This window comes from Narcine bancroftii, chromosome 6 (assembly GCF_036971445.1).
Source record: "Narcine bancroftii isolate sNarBan1 chromosome 6, sNarBan1.hap1, whole genome shotgun sequence".
NCBI lineage: Eukaryota > Metazoa > Chordata > Chondrichthyes > Torpediniformes > Narcinidae > Narcine > Narcine bancroftii.
The window spans coordinates 161,942,209-161,958,427 of NC_091474.1; the positions used below are offsets into that span (position 1 = coordinate 161,942,209).

The window sequence follows — 16,219 nt, forward strand, 5'->3', positions numbered from 1 at the left end:
GCCTACCAGTCCTTCCATGCTCCCATGTCTGCTCTGCTCACTGGACGTTTTGGACTTACTGTCTACATTTTTCTCCCCATTAGCTGCCTTGCTACCAAGCTTCACATCCATGCCAGGTTATCTTAAATCTTTTCAAGTAGCATGAGCAAACCTCCTTGCAAGGATTTCAGTTTAGGCACAACCCAATGTTCTTGTACAGCTTCCACCTTCCCTAGAAATTATCCCAATGATCCAAATAACTAAAGCCCACCCTCCTGCAACAAATCTTTAGCCACATGTTCATCTCTCTATTCTTCTATTTTTGTCTTAACTAGCATGTGCCACAGGATATAACCTTGAAATAATGAAGTCAAGACACTGCAGATACTGGAATCTGGAGTAAAAATAAATCTGCTGGAAGAAATCACCAAAATGAGAAGCATCTGTGAGGGGAAAAGGAATTGTTGATGTTTTGGTTCATCAAGATTGATGGTGGCGAAGGAAGAATGCCATTATATGAGGAGGGGGTACAGGAAAGAGACAGGGGCGAGCAGGGGATTGATGAACCAGGGAGGAGTGAAGGATGAAAAACAGATGGGGAGTGGATGAGAGTGGAGGTGGGAGACTGAGGCAGGCAAGTGATAGGTACCAGACAATGGGACCTGAGCTTTCACAGCTGAAATAATTTCTTCTGTTTAAAAAAAAACAAATAAACTTGAGGATAATACATCTTATTTTATATTCTAGATCAGGCAGCTAAGTATTGTTTGGTTCAATATGTAACATTTATGTATTCATGTTATATTCTCTTATGACAGTGAAAGAGCCCCATTGCGCCTATACCGATGTTGCTGGCCAGGTCAATACTTACTGTTCATCCTTAACTGCATCTGCATGAAATGATGACTTTAGGACCAAATCAATAACAATGCCCTGGGTGCCAACACTACATGGGCGTGGACACTAAATTTGCTTCTTTGAAGAACATAAATTGCATCTTATGATTCCATCTATTCAGTAGGACTGACAGAGAAATTTATTGCAATAAGTTTTGGAGAGCAACAGCAATGATCAAGTATCCACACCACCCTTCACATACTCTGTTCTCGCTGCTTCCATCAGGGAAGAGGTATAGGTGCTACAAGACTCACACCACCAGGTTCAGGAACAGCTGCCACCCCTCCACCATCAGACTCCTCAACGGCAACTCAATCAGAGCCTCATTTAAGGAATCTTACTTGTGCACTTTCTTGATATTTTCCTCTCTGTATTGCACAATCAGTTTGTTTACATTTGTTTAAATGTATTCAATATTTTTGCACGACCAATAATTTGTAATTCTGCCTCTCTTTCAGCAAAAAGAATCTAAGAATTGTATGTGATGTTATGTAAGAACTCTGACAATAAAACTGAAATCTGAAATCAACTGCATGAAATATATGATGAACCTGTTTACTTATAAATTAGAGGTCATGTTTTAAATTACATTGAAACACATTGGTCATACAAAATGTGACAGACATTTTTCACTTTCCAAAGATATTAAGGCTGTGTCTATCTTCCACACAAGGAATAAATGTTATTCAGCAAATCTTTAACAACCAGTCAAGAAGGAATGCCAATCTGCTGCTGCTTCCTTGTCTCACACTACTTGCCTCTTTATACACTGTCTTCAAAAACAAACATATCTTCTGCTATAAAGTGTTTCCAAGGTAGCTGCTTGCAAGGGGTGCTACTCTGAAAGATTGATTTGCATTTTCTGCAACAAACACATAAATTTTCAATGGATTGTTAACCTGTTGAAATTTAGTAATTCATGAACATTTTTGTGGTGAATTTAATGGATTGTGGCATTGTGTGAGGCACATTCAGTGATTTAAACCCCATTTCTTGGTTAATCAATTGGGTTGGGATTAAGTCTGCATTTGATCTTTATTCTAGCAGTGGATACTTCTTTGAAAAGTTACCCACTACTGTTGTAATTTTCAGATTTATAAGAGTTGGAGACTACAATCCGAAGGTGGCACGGTTAGCATAGCAGTTAGTGCAACTGCATGAAAACCAACAAGGTCGGGTCAGATACAGCAATGAGCTCTCTGAACCTTCTCCATGGACAACGACGTGAAGCAAGGCTGCGTCCTCGCACCAACCCTCTTTACTATCTTCTTCAGCATGATGCTGAAACAAGCCATGAAAGACCTCAACAATGAAGACGCTGTTTACATCCGGTACTGCACGGATGGCAGTCTCTTCAATCTGATGCGCCTGCAAGCTCACACCAAGACACAAGAGCAACTTGTCCGTGAACTACTCTTTGCAGATGATGCCGCTTTAGTTGCCCATTCAGAGCCAGCTCTTCAGCGCTAAACGTCCTGTTTTGCGGAAACTGCCAAAATGTTTGGCCTGGAAGTCAGCCTGAAGAAAACTGAGGTCCTCCATCAACCAGCTCCCCACCATGACCACCAGCCCCCCCACATCTCAATTGGGCACACAGAACTCAAAACAGTCAACCAGTTTACCTACCTCGGCTGCACCATTTCATCTGATGCAAGGATCGACAAAGAGATAGACAACAGACTCGCCAAGGCAAATGGCGCCTTTGGAAGACTACACAAAAGAGTCTGGAAAAACAACCACCTGAAGAAACACAGAAAGATCAGCGTGTACAGAGCCGTTGTCATACCCACGCTCCTGTTCAGCTCTGAATCATGGGTCCTCTACCGGCATCACCTACGACTCCTAGAACGCTTCCATCAGCGCTGTCTCCGCTCCATCCTCAACATTCATTGGAATGACTTCATCACCAACATTGAAGTACTCGAGCTGGCAGAGTCCGCAAGCATCAAATCCATGCTGCTGAAGACCCAACTGTGCTGGATGGGTCACATCTCCAGAATGGAGGACCATCGCCTTCCCAAGATCGTGTTCTATGGCGAGCTCTCCACTGGCCATCGCGACAGAGGTGCACCAAAGAAGAGGTACAAGGACTGCTTAAAGAAATCTCTTGGTGCCTGCCACATTGACCACCGCCAGTGGGCTGATCTCGCCTCCAACCGTGCATCTTGGCGCCTCACAGTTCGGCGGGTAGCAACCTCCTTTGAAGAAGACCGCAGAGCCCACCTCACTGACAAAAGACAAAGGAGGAAAAACCCAACACCCAACCCCAACCAACCAATTTTCCCTTGCAACCGCTGCAACCGTGCCTGCCTGTCCTGCATCGGACTGGTCAGTCACCAACGAGCCTGCAGCAGACGTGGACTTACCCCTCCATAAATCTTCGTCCGCGAAGCCAAGCCAAAGAAGATTACAGCACCATCCACTCAGGTTTGAATCCTGTAAGGCTGTCCATAAACAGTTTGAATATTCTCCCCATGTCTGCGTGGATTTTTCCTGGGTTCTCTAGTTTCTCCCACCATTCAAAACGAACAAGGGTCGTATTTGGGCAGTTCGTGGATTGGAATGGCCTGTTACCATGCTATATATCTAATTTATTGCTGTTTTGATGGGCATGGTATCACTGATGGTTGCACTTCTCCTTTTGTTAGCCTTGTTGTGTTTCCATAATGATCCTGGTCTGTTGGTTGGTTGAAAGACAAGGCGAGGAAGCTTGGATTTTTAAGTACTGAAAAAACTCCTTGATTTATGCAAACATTTTTGCCTCCGCATGTTGATCAAATCCCATTCAAAACCTGGATTTCCTCTACTAATGCCAATAGTCTTCCATCTCATTCAACACAAATATATGTACCTCGCCTGGAGCTTTATTGACACTGATCTCTACCGTGTCTTATCTATGTTAAACCTGTTCTCCAATCTGCCATATCAATAATAAACACTGCTTATTCATCAATTCTGTTTGTGTTGAAAATCCTCTCTTCCCTATCTTACCAGTAGCAACTCTGATCTTATCTGGGCTACTGTTGAGCCTAACCCTGTGAACATGTGAGATGTTGCTCTTTGGGATGTCAAATGCAAGAAGAAAGCATTGAGTAAATGGAAGGACCTTTTGGAACATTAAAGAGAACCTACAAGTCCACTGCTCCCCCAAATGAAAACACAATTAGATAGAGCAATTAAAAAAAAAGTCAATCAGGTCAATAAGTACACAAGCTGGGAAGTCATACTGCAGCTATAATTAACTTTGGTTTGGCCACATTTGCAGTTTTGTGTGCAATTCTGGTTTCTGCATTAAAGGAAGGCTTTGGAGAAAGTGCAAAAATGATTCACCAAAATATTGCCTGTACATATGAGCTATAAGGAGAGGGTGGACAAACTCAGACTACTTTCCCTGTAGCAGCAGAGGCTTGAGATACCTGATGGAAGTACATATTTTTCAAAGAAATTTCAAGAATATCCTTGAAGTGTTTTTTGTGACCTCCAAGAAATGTCTTCCCTGATAAAGCATGGAATAAAGCTCCTGTTCTGGGAATCCAGTGCCAGGCCCACAGTAGATGTGGCCTGTCCACTAGTGCTTGCTGACCTTGATCAAAGCTTCGATGCAGGAGACATTGGCTTGTTTTTTCTGTCCTGCCATTATATTTGGAAGCTTCTACAAAGTGCTTATTGTCATTCTCTGATGTTTCAGGTTTCTTATACAGGCTGATCATATCTCAAAGGGATATAGGAGGGCAGCAATCATTGCTGCATTGTAGAGTGAGCTTTGTGCTGGGGTTTTCTCCTTTATTCGAAGGGTATGGTGGTACACTGGAAGTGGTGATTAATTGACTGGGAACTGGTACCTGTGATCCATGTTTGTGAAGGGTTAAGTATTGTGTGGTGAGGGTTGATTGGTACAGTAGCTATGATTTTGATTATTTGATTATGATGAACTCAAAAGTTAAACTCAATATTGACAAAGTCTTTTGCAATGCCTAGAAGGGGTACATCCAATGCCTGCTTTAGATTGGCCATGGGGTGAAAGGTCACATCCACTGCACCTTTGGTGGAAATAATTTGTAGTGGTCCTTTGGGAAGAGCAATTTAGTCACTTGAAACTGACCAACAATAATTATGATAATAATATAATTTTGAAAATGATACACTTTCAATGGTATGGTAAGCTATAATTACATCTTAACAGTCTCTTTTGGTGTACAGTTCAAAATATAAAAATCTCAGCACTTCAATTGCATTTGCTCATCATGTTGGAACAGTCATCAACAAAATATCCCTTATCAAGCAAAATAGCATAGGTTTAAGCTCATAGGTACCAATGTTTGCTTTTCATATATTATGCCTCTATTTATATTTATAAATCTCAATATAATATGTGACAGCCACTGTTGTTCTATCCTACCATCTCCAAGCATGTGTGCACTAACACTGCTGTGTTTTGTTGATCATTTGCACCTTCTCTACACTTGCAGATTCAGCTTGCATTCTCACTGATCATTCTTCTGATCAACATGCATTTAGTTTCATGTGACATGTGTCCACATTTTCCATATCTGAACTTTCAAGTTTCTTGATACTGGAAAACATTTGAATTGTGCACAATGGACATTGCATTACCAGTGTTCCATCAAAAAGGCAGATGAAGTCATCAAAGGATCCTCCTTAATAGCCTCTTGAAAAATTATGAAAATATAAAATTTCTCAATAAAATGAAATTCAATGCTTAATTTTAATTTCATTTAGAGATAAAGCACGGTAAAAGGCCTCTGCAACTCACAAGCCTGTGCCGCCAAGATACACCCATGTGACCAATTAACCTACTGAACCCCATACATCTGGAAATGTGGGAGGAAACTCACACAAACACGTGGAGAATGTAGGAACTCCTTAGACAGTGCTTTATTCCGATCTGCATCACTGTCGCTGAAATAGCATTGTGCTAACAACAGTAATGACTGTACTGCCCAAAATGATTCAATCCTGAATGTTGCTCTGTACTTATTCAATGGAAGTCAGGGCTACTTCATTCCCCAAACCATTGCAAATGAACCTGAAGTCTGCATAACCTTTAGTGGACATCCACATTTGTGACCTGAGCAACTGCTGAAATGATGTCTTTACTTTTGCAATGAGTCTACGTCTTGGTTCTACCAAGGGTCCTTGATCAAATTCTTCTAGTGTGCTGAGGGCAGGCAGACTAATACAGTTCTAGAATCAGCTTCTTTGGGTGCATGTAGACCAAAGTTATAATGAGTTCTGGAGCCAAGTAGTTCTATGGAACTCAAAATGAATATGAACAAATGGATTGTTTGTGCTAAAGTGATGACTTATGGCAATATCGTCAACACATGCTACCTATTTCTGATGTTTGACTGACCAGGCTGTAATTTGATTGATTCTACTTTTCTTTGGATAGGAGGTTCCTGGATGTCATTGTTTGATGACATTGCTGTTGCTAGATCCCTGTCTCCCATTCCACATTAATCTGACACTTCACATCAGGAAAGTCAAAACCCATGCTGCAGAAACTACTAAATACTTTTGCACAACTTCTTTCGAGGCCTGCGGCAAATAAAATCACTTTAACTCAGACCACAAATTCTAAATCACTGCACTGAGTTCTAGGTTCCATATTTTAGAAAGAAAGAATACATTGTTGTAGAAGGTATTGAAAAGTTTTACCAAAACAGTGACAGGTTTGAGGAGCTACAATTACAATATATGAATAGACGGTGAAGGGCTGAGGGCATGGATAGTTTCCTCCAGAGGACAGACGTTTTAGTTGCAGCAAACAAAAAGAAAATAGTTCCACCTTAAGGATCAAGGATGAGAGAAATGAGATTTACTGAGATTGTTGAAAGAACCAGAGGCAATAGAAAAGAACATTTTTTGACTCAATAAGTAGTTAAGAACTTCCTCTTCTTTAAACGGTAGGCATATGTTCAATGAAACTGTTGAAAAGTAAGTTGAATTAATATGAAAAAAGCAAAACTATAGGGAAAATTGGAGAGTGAAAGAGCTGGCACATGTCTGAAAAGTAGGATTCTTCTGTGCTGAATTATTCTCCACTTTCATTCCCCAACATCCCATTTCTTATCAAAAACTCTGCTTAGATTGAGATTAATAAATTCCTCTATATTTAGTCCAACGATACAGCAGTCAACACTTGCATAATGAAATGCTTAGACAATAGCTGTCTGCGTGATTCCTGAAACATGGTTTCTGACGTCATCATCTAGATCAGAGTGGAAAGTACAATGGCAGAGACAAAAATCATCATATATCGCACCGTTAAATTTCTTAGCCAGTAGCCTAATGCCCAAAGCAGCCTTCCAAACAAACTGAATACAAGCACAAAAATATAAAACTGTTAAGAGCAAGGATTTTCAATTTGATTCTCTTTCCACAGATGATATCTTGCACACTGAGTGCTTCCAATAAGTTCTGTTTTCATTTCAGATTTACAACATCTGCAGTTTCTTTTTATTTTCATAAAATGGACCAAGACTTATTTTAAACCCTAGTAAATGTATGTAAATGTTTTCTTGTCTTTAAAACAAAATCTGATAACACTTGAATCCTCTTGCAATTTTCATGATCCATGAATACTTTTCTGTAGAATTATGATTTTGCATTTTATGAAGTGACTGTCATTCTATTCTCATAATGAATGTGGAAGAAAACATTAAACTGCAAAATCTTGGTCTTTAATGAGATAACTGAAAGACAAAATGAATCTTCAGAGTTTGTACTGAACACGTGTTCGTACACAAAAAAAAAAGACATCGACACAGGTTTCTACATTTCCATTTCACTTGGGCCTTAATCATCCAGCGTGAATCTGAACCTTGTAGCTTTCAGCATGAGTGATGATTGGGCTTTAAATTTAACTACTTTCAAGTACTGGTTAAGCAGTGCCCTTTTTATATTTAGTGAAATATACCAGTCTCCCATTTATTGAACGTTAGAAGTGCTAGAAACCAGAGGCACAATTCTCAGACACTGGAAAGATAACACAGCTTTAGTTGAAACATAAACATATATTTAAAAAAGAAGTAAAATGAGATTTAACATACCATTATATGGAACAGAAGCCCAAATATTGTCACTAATTAGAATTCACTGAAGATGATACAAAGGTGCACACTTCTTTGCTGCTTTTTCTCTTATACCTCAAAGCAGTTCTGCATTTCCTGTAAATGTTAAATATGCGTTCTCCTGTCATTTACAGAAACCACCCCCACTTCCTGTTTTCAGCATAAATCAGAGAAACAGGCCTGATGATATTAGCTACTTTGCAGGTCACAGTAAAATTAACTTGCGCATGCTTGCAAGCTACTGGGTCTATGGAGTTTCCAAGTCTTCTCTTCTGTGAACATACATTTTCCATTAAAAAAGTTTCCTCTGTTCCTTTTACTATTTATGATTGAATAACTTCATAACATTTCCTGATCAAAATAATTGTACAATACCAGGTTCTTTTCTTTGATTTCCTTCTTTTCAGCTAATCTCCACTAGCAGATGACTCAACTTGGATTACTTTGCAAACATTATGTCAGGACCACTTTTGTTCAGCAGGGAACATTTCTGCCAATTTCCCACAAAAAAAATGTTATCTTATGCACAAAAGCTTGTTGTCAGGTCTATACTTTAATCTAACCCCTGATTAGTCATATTGTTCCATTTAAACCTAATTATAGTCAAATCTTTTACACACCATGGAAGATCAGGTTTGCTATTATTCAATCTTGATTCTGTTACAAATAGGCAATTATGAATATAAATTGACTTAAAATATTGACCACACCAACCCATTATATCTATGTTCAGAAAATCTAAATTTTAGATCTAATTGCATGAAAATGGCAGGATACAACAATAAGATTCAAAATCAAACTTTTGGTAAATTTCCTTACCACAGAAATACTAAGATATCATGTTCAAGTTACTTTTAAAAACTTAAACAGAAACTCAAAAGGGCAAAGAGATATTTGAATAGTGGGTAAGAAAATGGGATCACAAAGAGTGTGGAATCATCTAGTGTTATTTAAGCGCATTATCTATGGCCCCTTTCACACTGCCATTAAACATGGGTAAAGCTATGCAATTTAGTGGGTCACCTGCCAGTGTGAACACTCCCAACCAGGTTGGGAAGTTTACTCAGAGTTGTCTCGACCGCAATGTGAACAGGCACCACTCAACCGGTTTTCATTAGTGATGTTAGTGCCTAAGCACGTGCATCAGTCTGGTAGTTTTAATATCAGTGCAAGCTGTCAGCGCACGGCCGGTGGAGTTGTCACAGGGCAGCCAGCAGGGCTGTCACAGGGCGACTGATGGAGCTGTCAGTGCACGACCAGTGGAGTTGTCACAGGGCAGCTAGTGGAGCTGTCACAGAGTGGCCGGCGGGGCTGTCAACGCATACCTGTTATTAAATCATTTCAAGATTATTTGTAATACCTAATATAATGAAAATGCTATGTAAATAGATGTTATACTCTATTGTTTAGGGAATAATGACAAGAAATATAAATAGTCTGTGTATGTTCCGTACATGGTTACAGTAACTAATAAAGGGCCATAACAATGGCTTCACTGTAGGACTCAGTTAAAATAAGTGTGAATACCAAAGTTCTGCTGTTCCACCAATGGCCTGCAGATTGTGCAAGAAGGCCAATGAGACGTTATAAATTATCTGGACGGTTCCAGGAAAGATTGCTCTTCTTTACCCAGTATGATCACAGAATTTGCATTAGTGTTCAGCCCAATGTCCTCTCAGTTCCTATGTTTGAACAGTCTAAAGCCCACTGCAGTAGATTTTCCTATGGTCTTTTACACATTGCGTGCATATATCTTATTAAATTGTGTGCATTTTTTCCTATGCTCTTTTATACATTGTTAGCACATGTGCTTTATCCCTGCTATGATTTCACTGCCCTGTGAGTACATAACACGTCACTCGGAACGTCACCACTGGAGTTGGGCCCTACTTAGATTTGAGATATCCACATGAACTGGGGAATTCATGGTCCAATGTGAACAGCTCACCAGGTATTGCAACCTGGGTAATTTATTCACCTATTTAGTGAGTTGCCAGTGTGAAAGGGGGCAGCCATGTAATGTGATGCAAACCAGCATGCATCTCTGGTTCAGATCGTCAGAATAGCTCCATTCCTCACAAAAAAATTTACAGCCAGATACTGCAGATGGAAGCCTGGGTAACTTTCTGCTCAGTTTAGGAGTTTTAGCTTTTGTTCAGTTGAATCAATGCAAAACAAAATCTTTTTAAGTTCTTCATGTGTTTTCTGCATAATTCTCCCTTGCTTCCTGCGCCCACCATCTGAAAGAAGTGTCTGTACACAGCAAGGTATTCTCATATTAATGTATGGAATCCTGTCAGTTAGAAATTTAATTTTTTTTACATTCACCCAGGAAAGAATGATGGAAAGTGTGGTGATCTCACAACCTTTCCACTTGATAACATTACATGTATCTGCCCTGGCAAAACCCACACTATGTAAAGTGGGCAGTGAATCAGTGTCAGTGGGTAGAGAGCCAGTCCTAGCTCCTGCACCATTACTTCATTTTGGTAGTCATCTGTAATGTAGGCTTCATTTATAGATTAGTCACTTTGGTTTGCTTCCATTTGACCCTTTGTCTCAGTTTCACACTTCACATTGGTTCTTCTGGGCTTTCCACCTCCAAAGCCTTCAGTGGTTTTGTCTTCCGTCAATAGTCTTCTTACTTCACCATTCCATCCCATAGCATCTTCCAACAAAATTTCCAATGACACCACGCTCATCGGCATAATCACAGATGGCAATGAGGAAGCGATAGGAGTAAAATATTTCAGCTGGTTGAGCAGTGTCACAACAACAACCTTGCACTCAACATTAGCAAAACTAAGGAACTGATTGAAGACTTCAGGAGGGGAAAAAAAATCAGAAGACAAACCAGACTTCATTAAGGGATCAGCAGTGGAATGGAGTAAGTACTTCAAATTCCTGGGCATCAACATCTCTAAAGGTCTATCCTGGGACCTCTATGTCAATGCAATCAGAAAGAAGGCTCATCAGTGCTATACTTTGTGAGGAATTTGAGTAGATTTGGTATAACGCCAAAGACTCTTGTAAATTTCTACAGGTGTACCATGGAGAGCATTCTCACTTGTTGCATCTCAGTCAGCGCCATCATGGGCATCAGTCTTCACTCTATTAAGAGATGTACAAGAGCCGGTGTCTCAAGAAAGTAGCCTCTATTCTCAAGGATCCTCACCACCCAGGCCAAGCCCTCTTCTCACTGATACCAACAGGAAGGAGGTAACAGGAGCCTGAAGTTGAATACCCAATAGTACAAAAACAGCTTCTTCCCCTCTGCCATCAGATTTCTGAATGGACAATGAATCACAGACATTACATCACTTTTTCTTCTTTTGCACTAATTTATTTATTTAAAAAATAATTTATAGCAACTTTGCACCTGTAAAGTCGCGCAAAACAATGAATTTCATGGCATGTTATGAGACTCTCAAAAATTTCTACAGGTGTACCAGAGAGAATTCTGTCCAGTTGCATCATGAACTACAAACATTACTTCACTTTGTCTTTTTCTTGTGCAATTTTTATTTATTTTGAAATGTGGTTCATAAAAATGTTTGCTCTCTGACGCTGCTGCAAAACAACAAATTTTGTGCAATGTTCATGACAATAAATCCTTATTCTGATTCTGAAATGCTTATATCAACAAAGAATTACTGGAGGAACTCGGCAGGTCAGACTGCAACTGTGGCTAGAAATTGTCGGTTTGAGATGGAATCCTTTATCAAAAATAAGATAAATAAGGTAAAATTACATATGTAAAAGGGAAAATAAGCTGAAGGCAAGGTCCAGATGTGAAAAGATACAAGACAGAAGAAGTGGGAGATGGAGTGGAGAGACAGGTGGAGGGAGAAATCATGAGAAAAGTTGGGGGGGGGGGTGTGGGTGGGAAAGAAAGGTTAAAGAGAAAGAAAAAAGTATAGGAGAAGTTAAAGAAGAAATGGAAACAGTGGGATCTGGTGGAGTGGGGTAATCTAAAATTAGAAAAATAAAAGTTTATGTTGTCAGGTTTAAAGCTGCTCAGGAAGAAAATGGTGTGTTGTTTCTCAAGTTTATGTTTGGCTTCGCCCTGAATGAGTGGTGGAGGAGTTAAAATGGTTGGCTGCAGGATCGTCAAGTTTAGACCCTCAAACAGAGAATAGGTATTTGGCAAAGAGGTCATCCTCTCTGGTGTAGAGACGGCCACACCAAGTACACCAAATGGAGCAGATTAGATAGGACAATGTGCATGCACAGCTCTGGTGTGGCCTTCTCTACATGGGTATAATCAAACACAGAATGGATGACTGCCCTGTCGAACACATAAACTCTTTTTGTTGGTTAAAATTGAGCTTCTTGCAGCCAACCATTTCAACTCCCCCCAACCATTCCTATAATGACGTCTGTCCTCGGCTTTATCCATTGTCAATGTACTTGAGCTACTTCGGTCTTAAACTCCGAGCCCCTCCCCCAGCTTCCTAGCCCTTTTATGTATGTAATTTTTACCTTTTAATCTGGGTCCAAAATGTTGACAGGCCTTTTCTATCACTGGATGCTGTCGAGTTCCTCTAGCAATTCTTCATCTCCTCAGGATTCCAGATCTGCAGCTTTTGTCTTTCTTGTGCTTATTTCAGCATTGGGCTTTGGCCACATGCACATCCCTTAGAAAATTCTGAATCTGAATCTAAACTTCAGATATGAGGAAGCATACATTTAAAACCCAGGAATAGACACAGAGCATAAATGGAAAAAAAAACTATAAAATTTGGCCTGAATGCTCTACTCTGGAGAATATTGAAAATGAAATTGCCCTAAAATTTCTTTTGCGGTGAGCCATTCTTAGTTCATCAAGGACCTTTGTGGTTGGAGTACTGTGTGCATATGTCTTCCAGTATTTTTTGTTTTTGTTTGGATTTCCAGCATCACAGTTTTTTTTTGCTCCAATCGCTATCAATTTTCAAGACTTTTGAGAGGCTACCTATGACTTATTTGGGATAAGTAGCAGTGGTTCTGCTCTGGTTGTTCATCCCCTGTGATTTAGGGCAGCCATTCTCAACCATTTTTGGCTGTGCCCCCTTAGGACTCTGCTCAAAGTTTATGGGCCCCCTTTCCTGTGAAGCAGTCAAAATTTGGTTTCTTCTGCTCTTCTCTTCCACTGACTACATATTTGTTATGTGAGGTGAAGATAAAACAAGGCATTTACTTAAATGTGCTGCGGTCCCCAGGGTGGGGGGCATGGGACACCATTGAGATTGGCTGATTTACGGGACCAGCATACACATTTCACTTTTTGTTTGAGAAGAAGGTGAAGAAAGGTTTTATTTCATGATTTTTTTTTCTAGAACTTCCAGTGTCCAGAAATGACAAACAAATTAATTTCAGTTCCAATCTTCTTTCAACTGGGTCAGATATTTTTTTATCATTAAATAATGAATAGCCTTTTGCAATGGCAACTACTGCAGTATGAAAATCCCAAGCCTCCCAGTTTATTACAATGGACAGCTATTCACAATGGTATCTACAAAGACTTTATCGGCAGTAATAGTTTTTCACAGGTGTTTCCAGTGAGTATCTAACTGTTGGTTAATTGATTCTATTTTGCGAAGTTCTTTTTCAAACAATAACTGTTCCTCTCTATAGATAGTTTCTAATCCATTGGTCTCATGGTAAATCCAATACTTGGATTGGTAAATCCAGTACTTGGATGAATTGGTTGAAATTTTGTTTGAAATATTCAATAAAATCAAGATCACCTTATACTATCATTGAGGTGACAAATCAATACAGTTTAGCTTTAACATGAAATAATAGATTCAAAAGTCAGTAATTATGTGAACTCTCTTTGAACTATGTTAATATGATACATCTGGACCCTGAGACCACAAATTATATCACAGATAATCAACGGCATCTCAATTATTTATCAGGTTCATATTTCCAAGAACCAATGGGTTCTTTGTTATTTTATTATTCTTATTTCAGATTGATAAATCTTCTGGAAATATTTGACTGGTTATAAATTGGGTACAAGCGCTTTCGTCAGTGTGTGAGTATGAGTACATGAATTTTCTAGATGCACAGAAATAAGACTCGATTAATCTACAATTGTCAGGACTCTTTGTGATCTGTTAATTTTATTGAAGCTACGATTTATACAAATAACATGCAATTTATTGTAACACATTTTTGCAAACTGCAGTAAAGAAACCCCAAATGGAAGGAAATTAAATGAAAAAGCATTTATTGTTTTCAGTAAAAACACAAAAATGCTGGAGGAACTCAACCGGTCTCGCAGCGTCCAGAGGAGGCAAAGCAATATAACCAGAGTTTCAGGCCTGAGCCCTTCTTTAAGGTATGAGCAATAACCAAGAAGCACCTGAATAAAAAGATTGGAGGAGATGAGAAGAAAAGGCAGAGGCACAGACCAAAAGGCAAAAGGTGATAATTGGACATGGATAGGAGGACAGGAGAGGAAAGGTGAGGAATTATCGGGGGAGCTATCTCTGAATACAGAGCTGGAAGAAAGGAGATAGAGTTCAGGGAAGGGAGAATAGAAATATATCCACAATAGACACGGTGTAGCGGTTTCTGGAGCACACTGCCCAGGTCATCAGGTGGAATGCCTCAGTGCAAATGCTCCCAAACAAGCACCTGGGTTTGGTCTGTCTGGCAGTGAAAGGAACCCTCCCAGTCAGATCCTTCCTGTACAACCAGAATATCACCTACAATGCACATTTTCCCCGAGATGACTGCGGTTGAGTGGAGTCTGTTGCCCATCTCTTTGCAGAATGCAGATTTGCTAAAAGTGGATGAAAATGGATGCAAGGATCCTTCACATGGTTCACCCCAGCAGTAGTGTGATAGAGGGCTTTATGATTTATGAGCTGTTCCAGGAAATTAACACAGAGTCAGACATCCAGAACTGCTGGTAGACCATCAACTTGGTGAAAGACACACTTTGGCCTGCCCAAAACCTGTTGGTTTATCAGCACATGGAGATGTCAGTGAAGGAATGCTACCGACTAGTACATTCCAGGCTGGAGCAGTATGTGCTGAAGATAAATTAATTTGTGATGGAATCCCACCAACCCACCCATCCTCCCAAGAGCTCTGAAGTAAAATTAATTTTCAGTCATTTTTCTCAGTGCTTCTGTCAAACATTTCAGGCATTTCCTTTCAGATCAACTGATAGATGGGTCACGTCTCCAGAATGGAGGACCATCGCCTTCCCAAGATCGTGTTATATGGCGAGCTCTCCACTGGCCACCGTGACAGAGGTGCACCAAAGAAAAGGTACAAGGACTGCCTAAAGAAATCTCTTGGTGCCTGCCACATTGACCACCGCCAGTGGGCTGATATCGCCTCAAACCGTGCATCTTGGCGCCTCACAGTTTGGCGGGCAGCAACCTCCTTTGAAGAAGACTGCAGAGCCCACCTCACTGACAAAAGGCAAAGGAGGAAAAACCCAACACCCAACCCCAACCAACCAATTTTCCCCTGCAGCCGCTGCAACCGTGTCTGCCTGTCCCGCATCGGACTTGTCAGCCACAAACGAGCCTGCAGCTGACGTGGACTTTTACCCCCTCCATAAATCTTCATCCGCGAAGCCAAGCCAAAGAAGAAAACTGATAGACAACAAGATTTTCAACAAAATGGTCTGAACTTCAGATGGTGTAAGGAATTATCAGTTGCGGTCTTTTCCTTGCATCATGCACATTGGCAACCCTATGAATGGACCATGAATATTACTTCACCAGAAATACTGTCTTTAAAATCTTTTCTCAAAGATTCCTTTATTGCCATCTTATTGTTTCATCAATTATTTCTTTACTCAGAATGACAAAGAAAATATATAATTTATTTAAAATTCAGTCTGAGTGTATTATTATTGGATGTCTGGAAGTGACAGCAAGGCTGTAATCTGGTTAAATTGTAATAAACAAAGCTTGGATGGTGCAGTGAACTGGGATTCAGTGGTAGTGTGTTGTGCTGATGGCTGGCCCCGCCTCCCGGCTCTGACTCCCATCTGTCCACATATAATCCTGGTTTCCCACCTAAACCCAGAACCCTTCTGAAGTTTACTGATGAACCCTACTCTTAGTTATAAGCTAATAAAAGTGTAGGATGACTAAAAGCTCTCATGACTGGAGGGAAAACAAACCCTTTTATTAGCTTATTACTAAGGGTAGGGTTCAACAGTAGTCTTCAGAAGGGTTCTGGGTTTAGGTGGGAAACCAAGGTTATATGTGGCGGATGGGGGCGGAGCCGAGAAC

General features: G+C 40.2%; 1 protein-coding gene across 20 annotated transcripts in view; it reads right to left on the reverse strand.

The window, feature by feature from the left end:
• Nucleotides 1–16,219, reverse strand: part of dnmt3ab (DNA (cytosine-5-)-methyltransferase 3 alpha b) — a 569,168-nt gene that overhangs the window by 431,979 nt on the left and 120,970 nt on the right. Inside the window, exon 1 of one of the 20 annotated variants that reach the window (XM_069886529.1) lies at nucleotides 7,950–8,055. The exons of the other annotated variants lie outside the window; for them this stretch is intronic. Within the exon in view, the coding sequence (XP_069742630.1) occupies nucleotides 7,950–7,952 (3 nt within the window). The 5' untranslated portion in view covers nucleotides 7,953–8,055. Of the gene's footprint in view, nucleotides 1–7,949; nucleotides 8,056–16,219 lie in introns of those variants that run through there. 20 annotated transcript variants of the gene reach the window in all.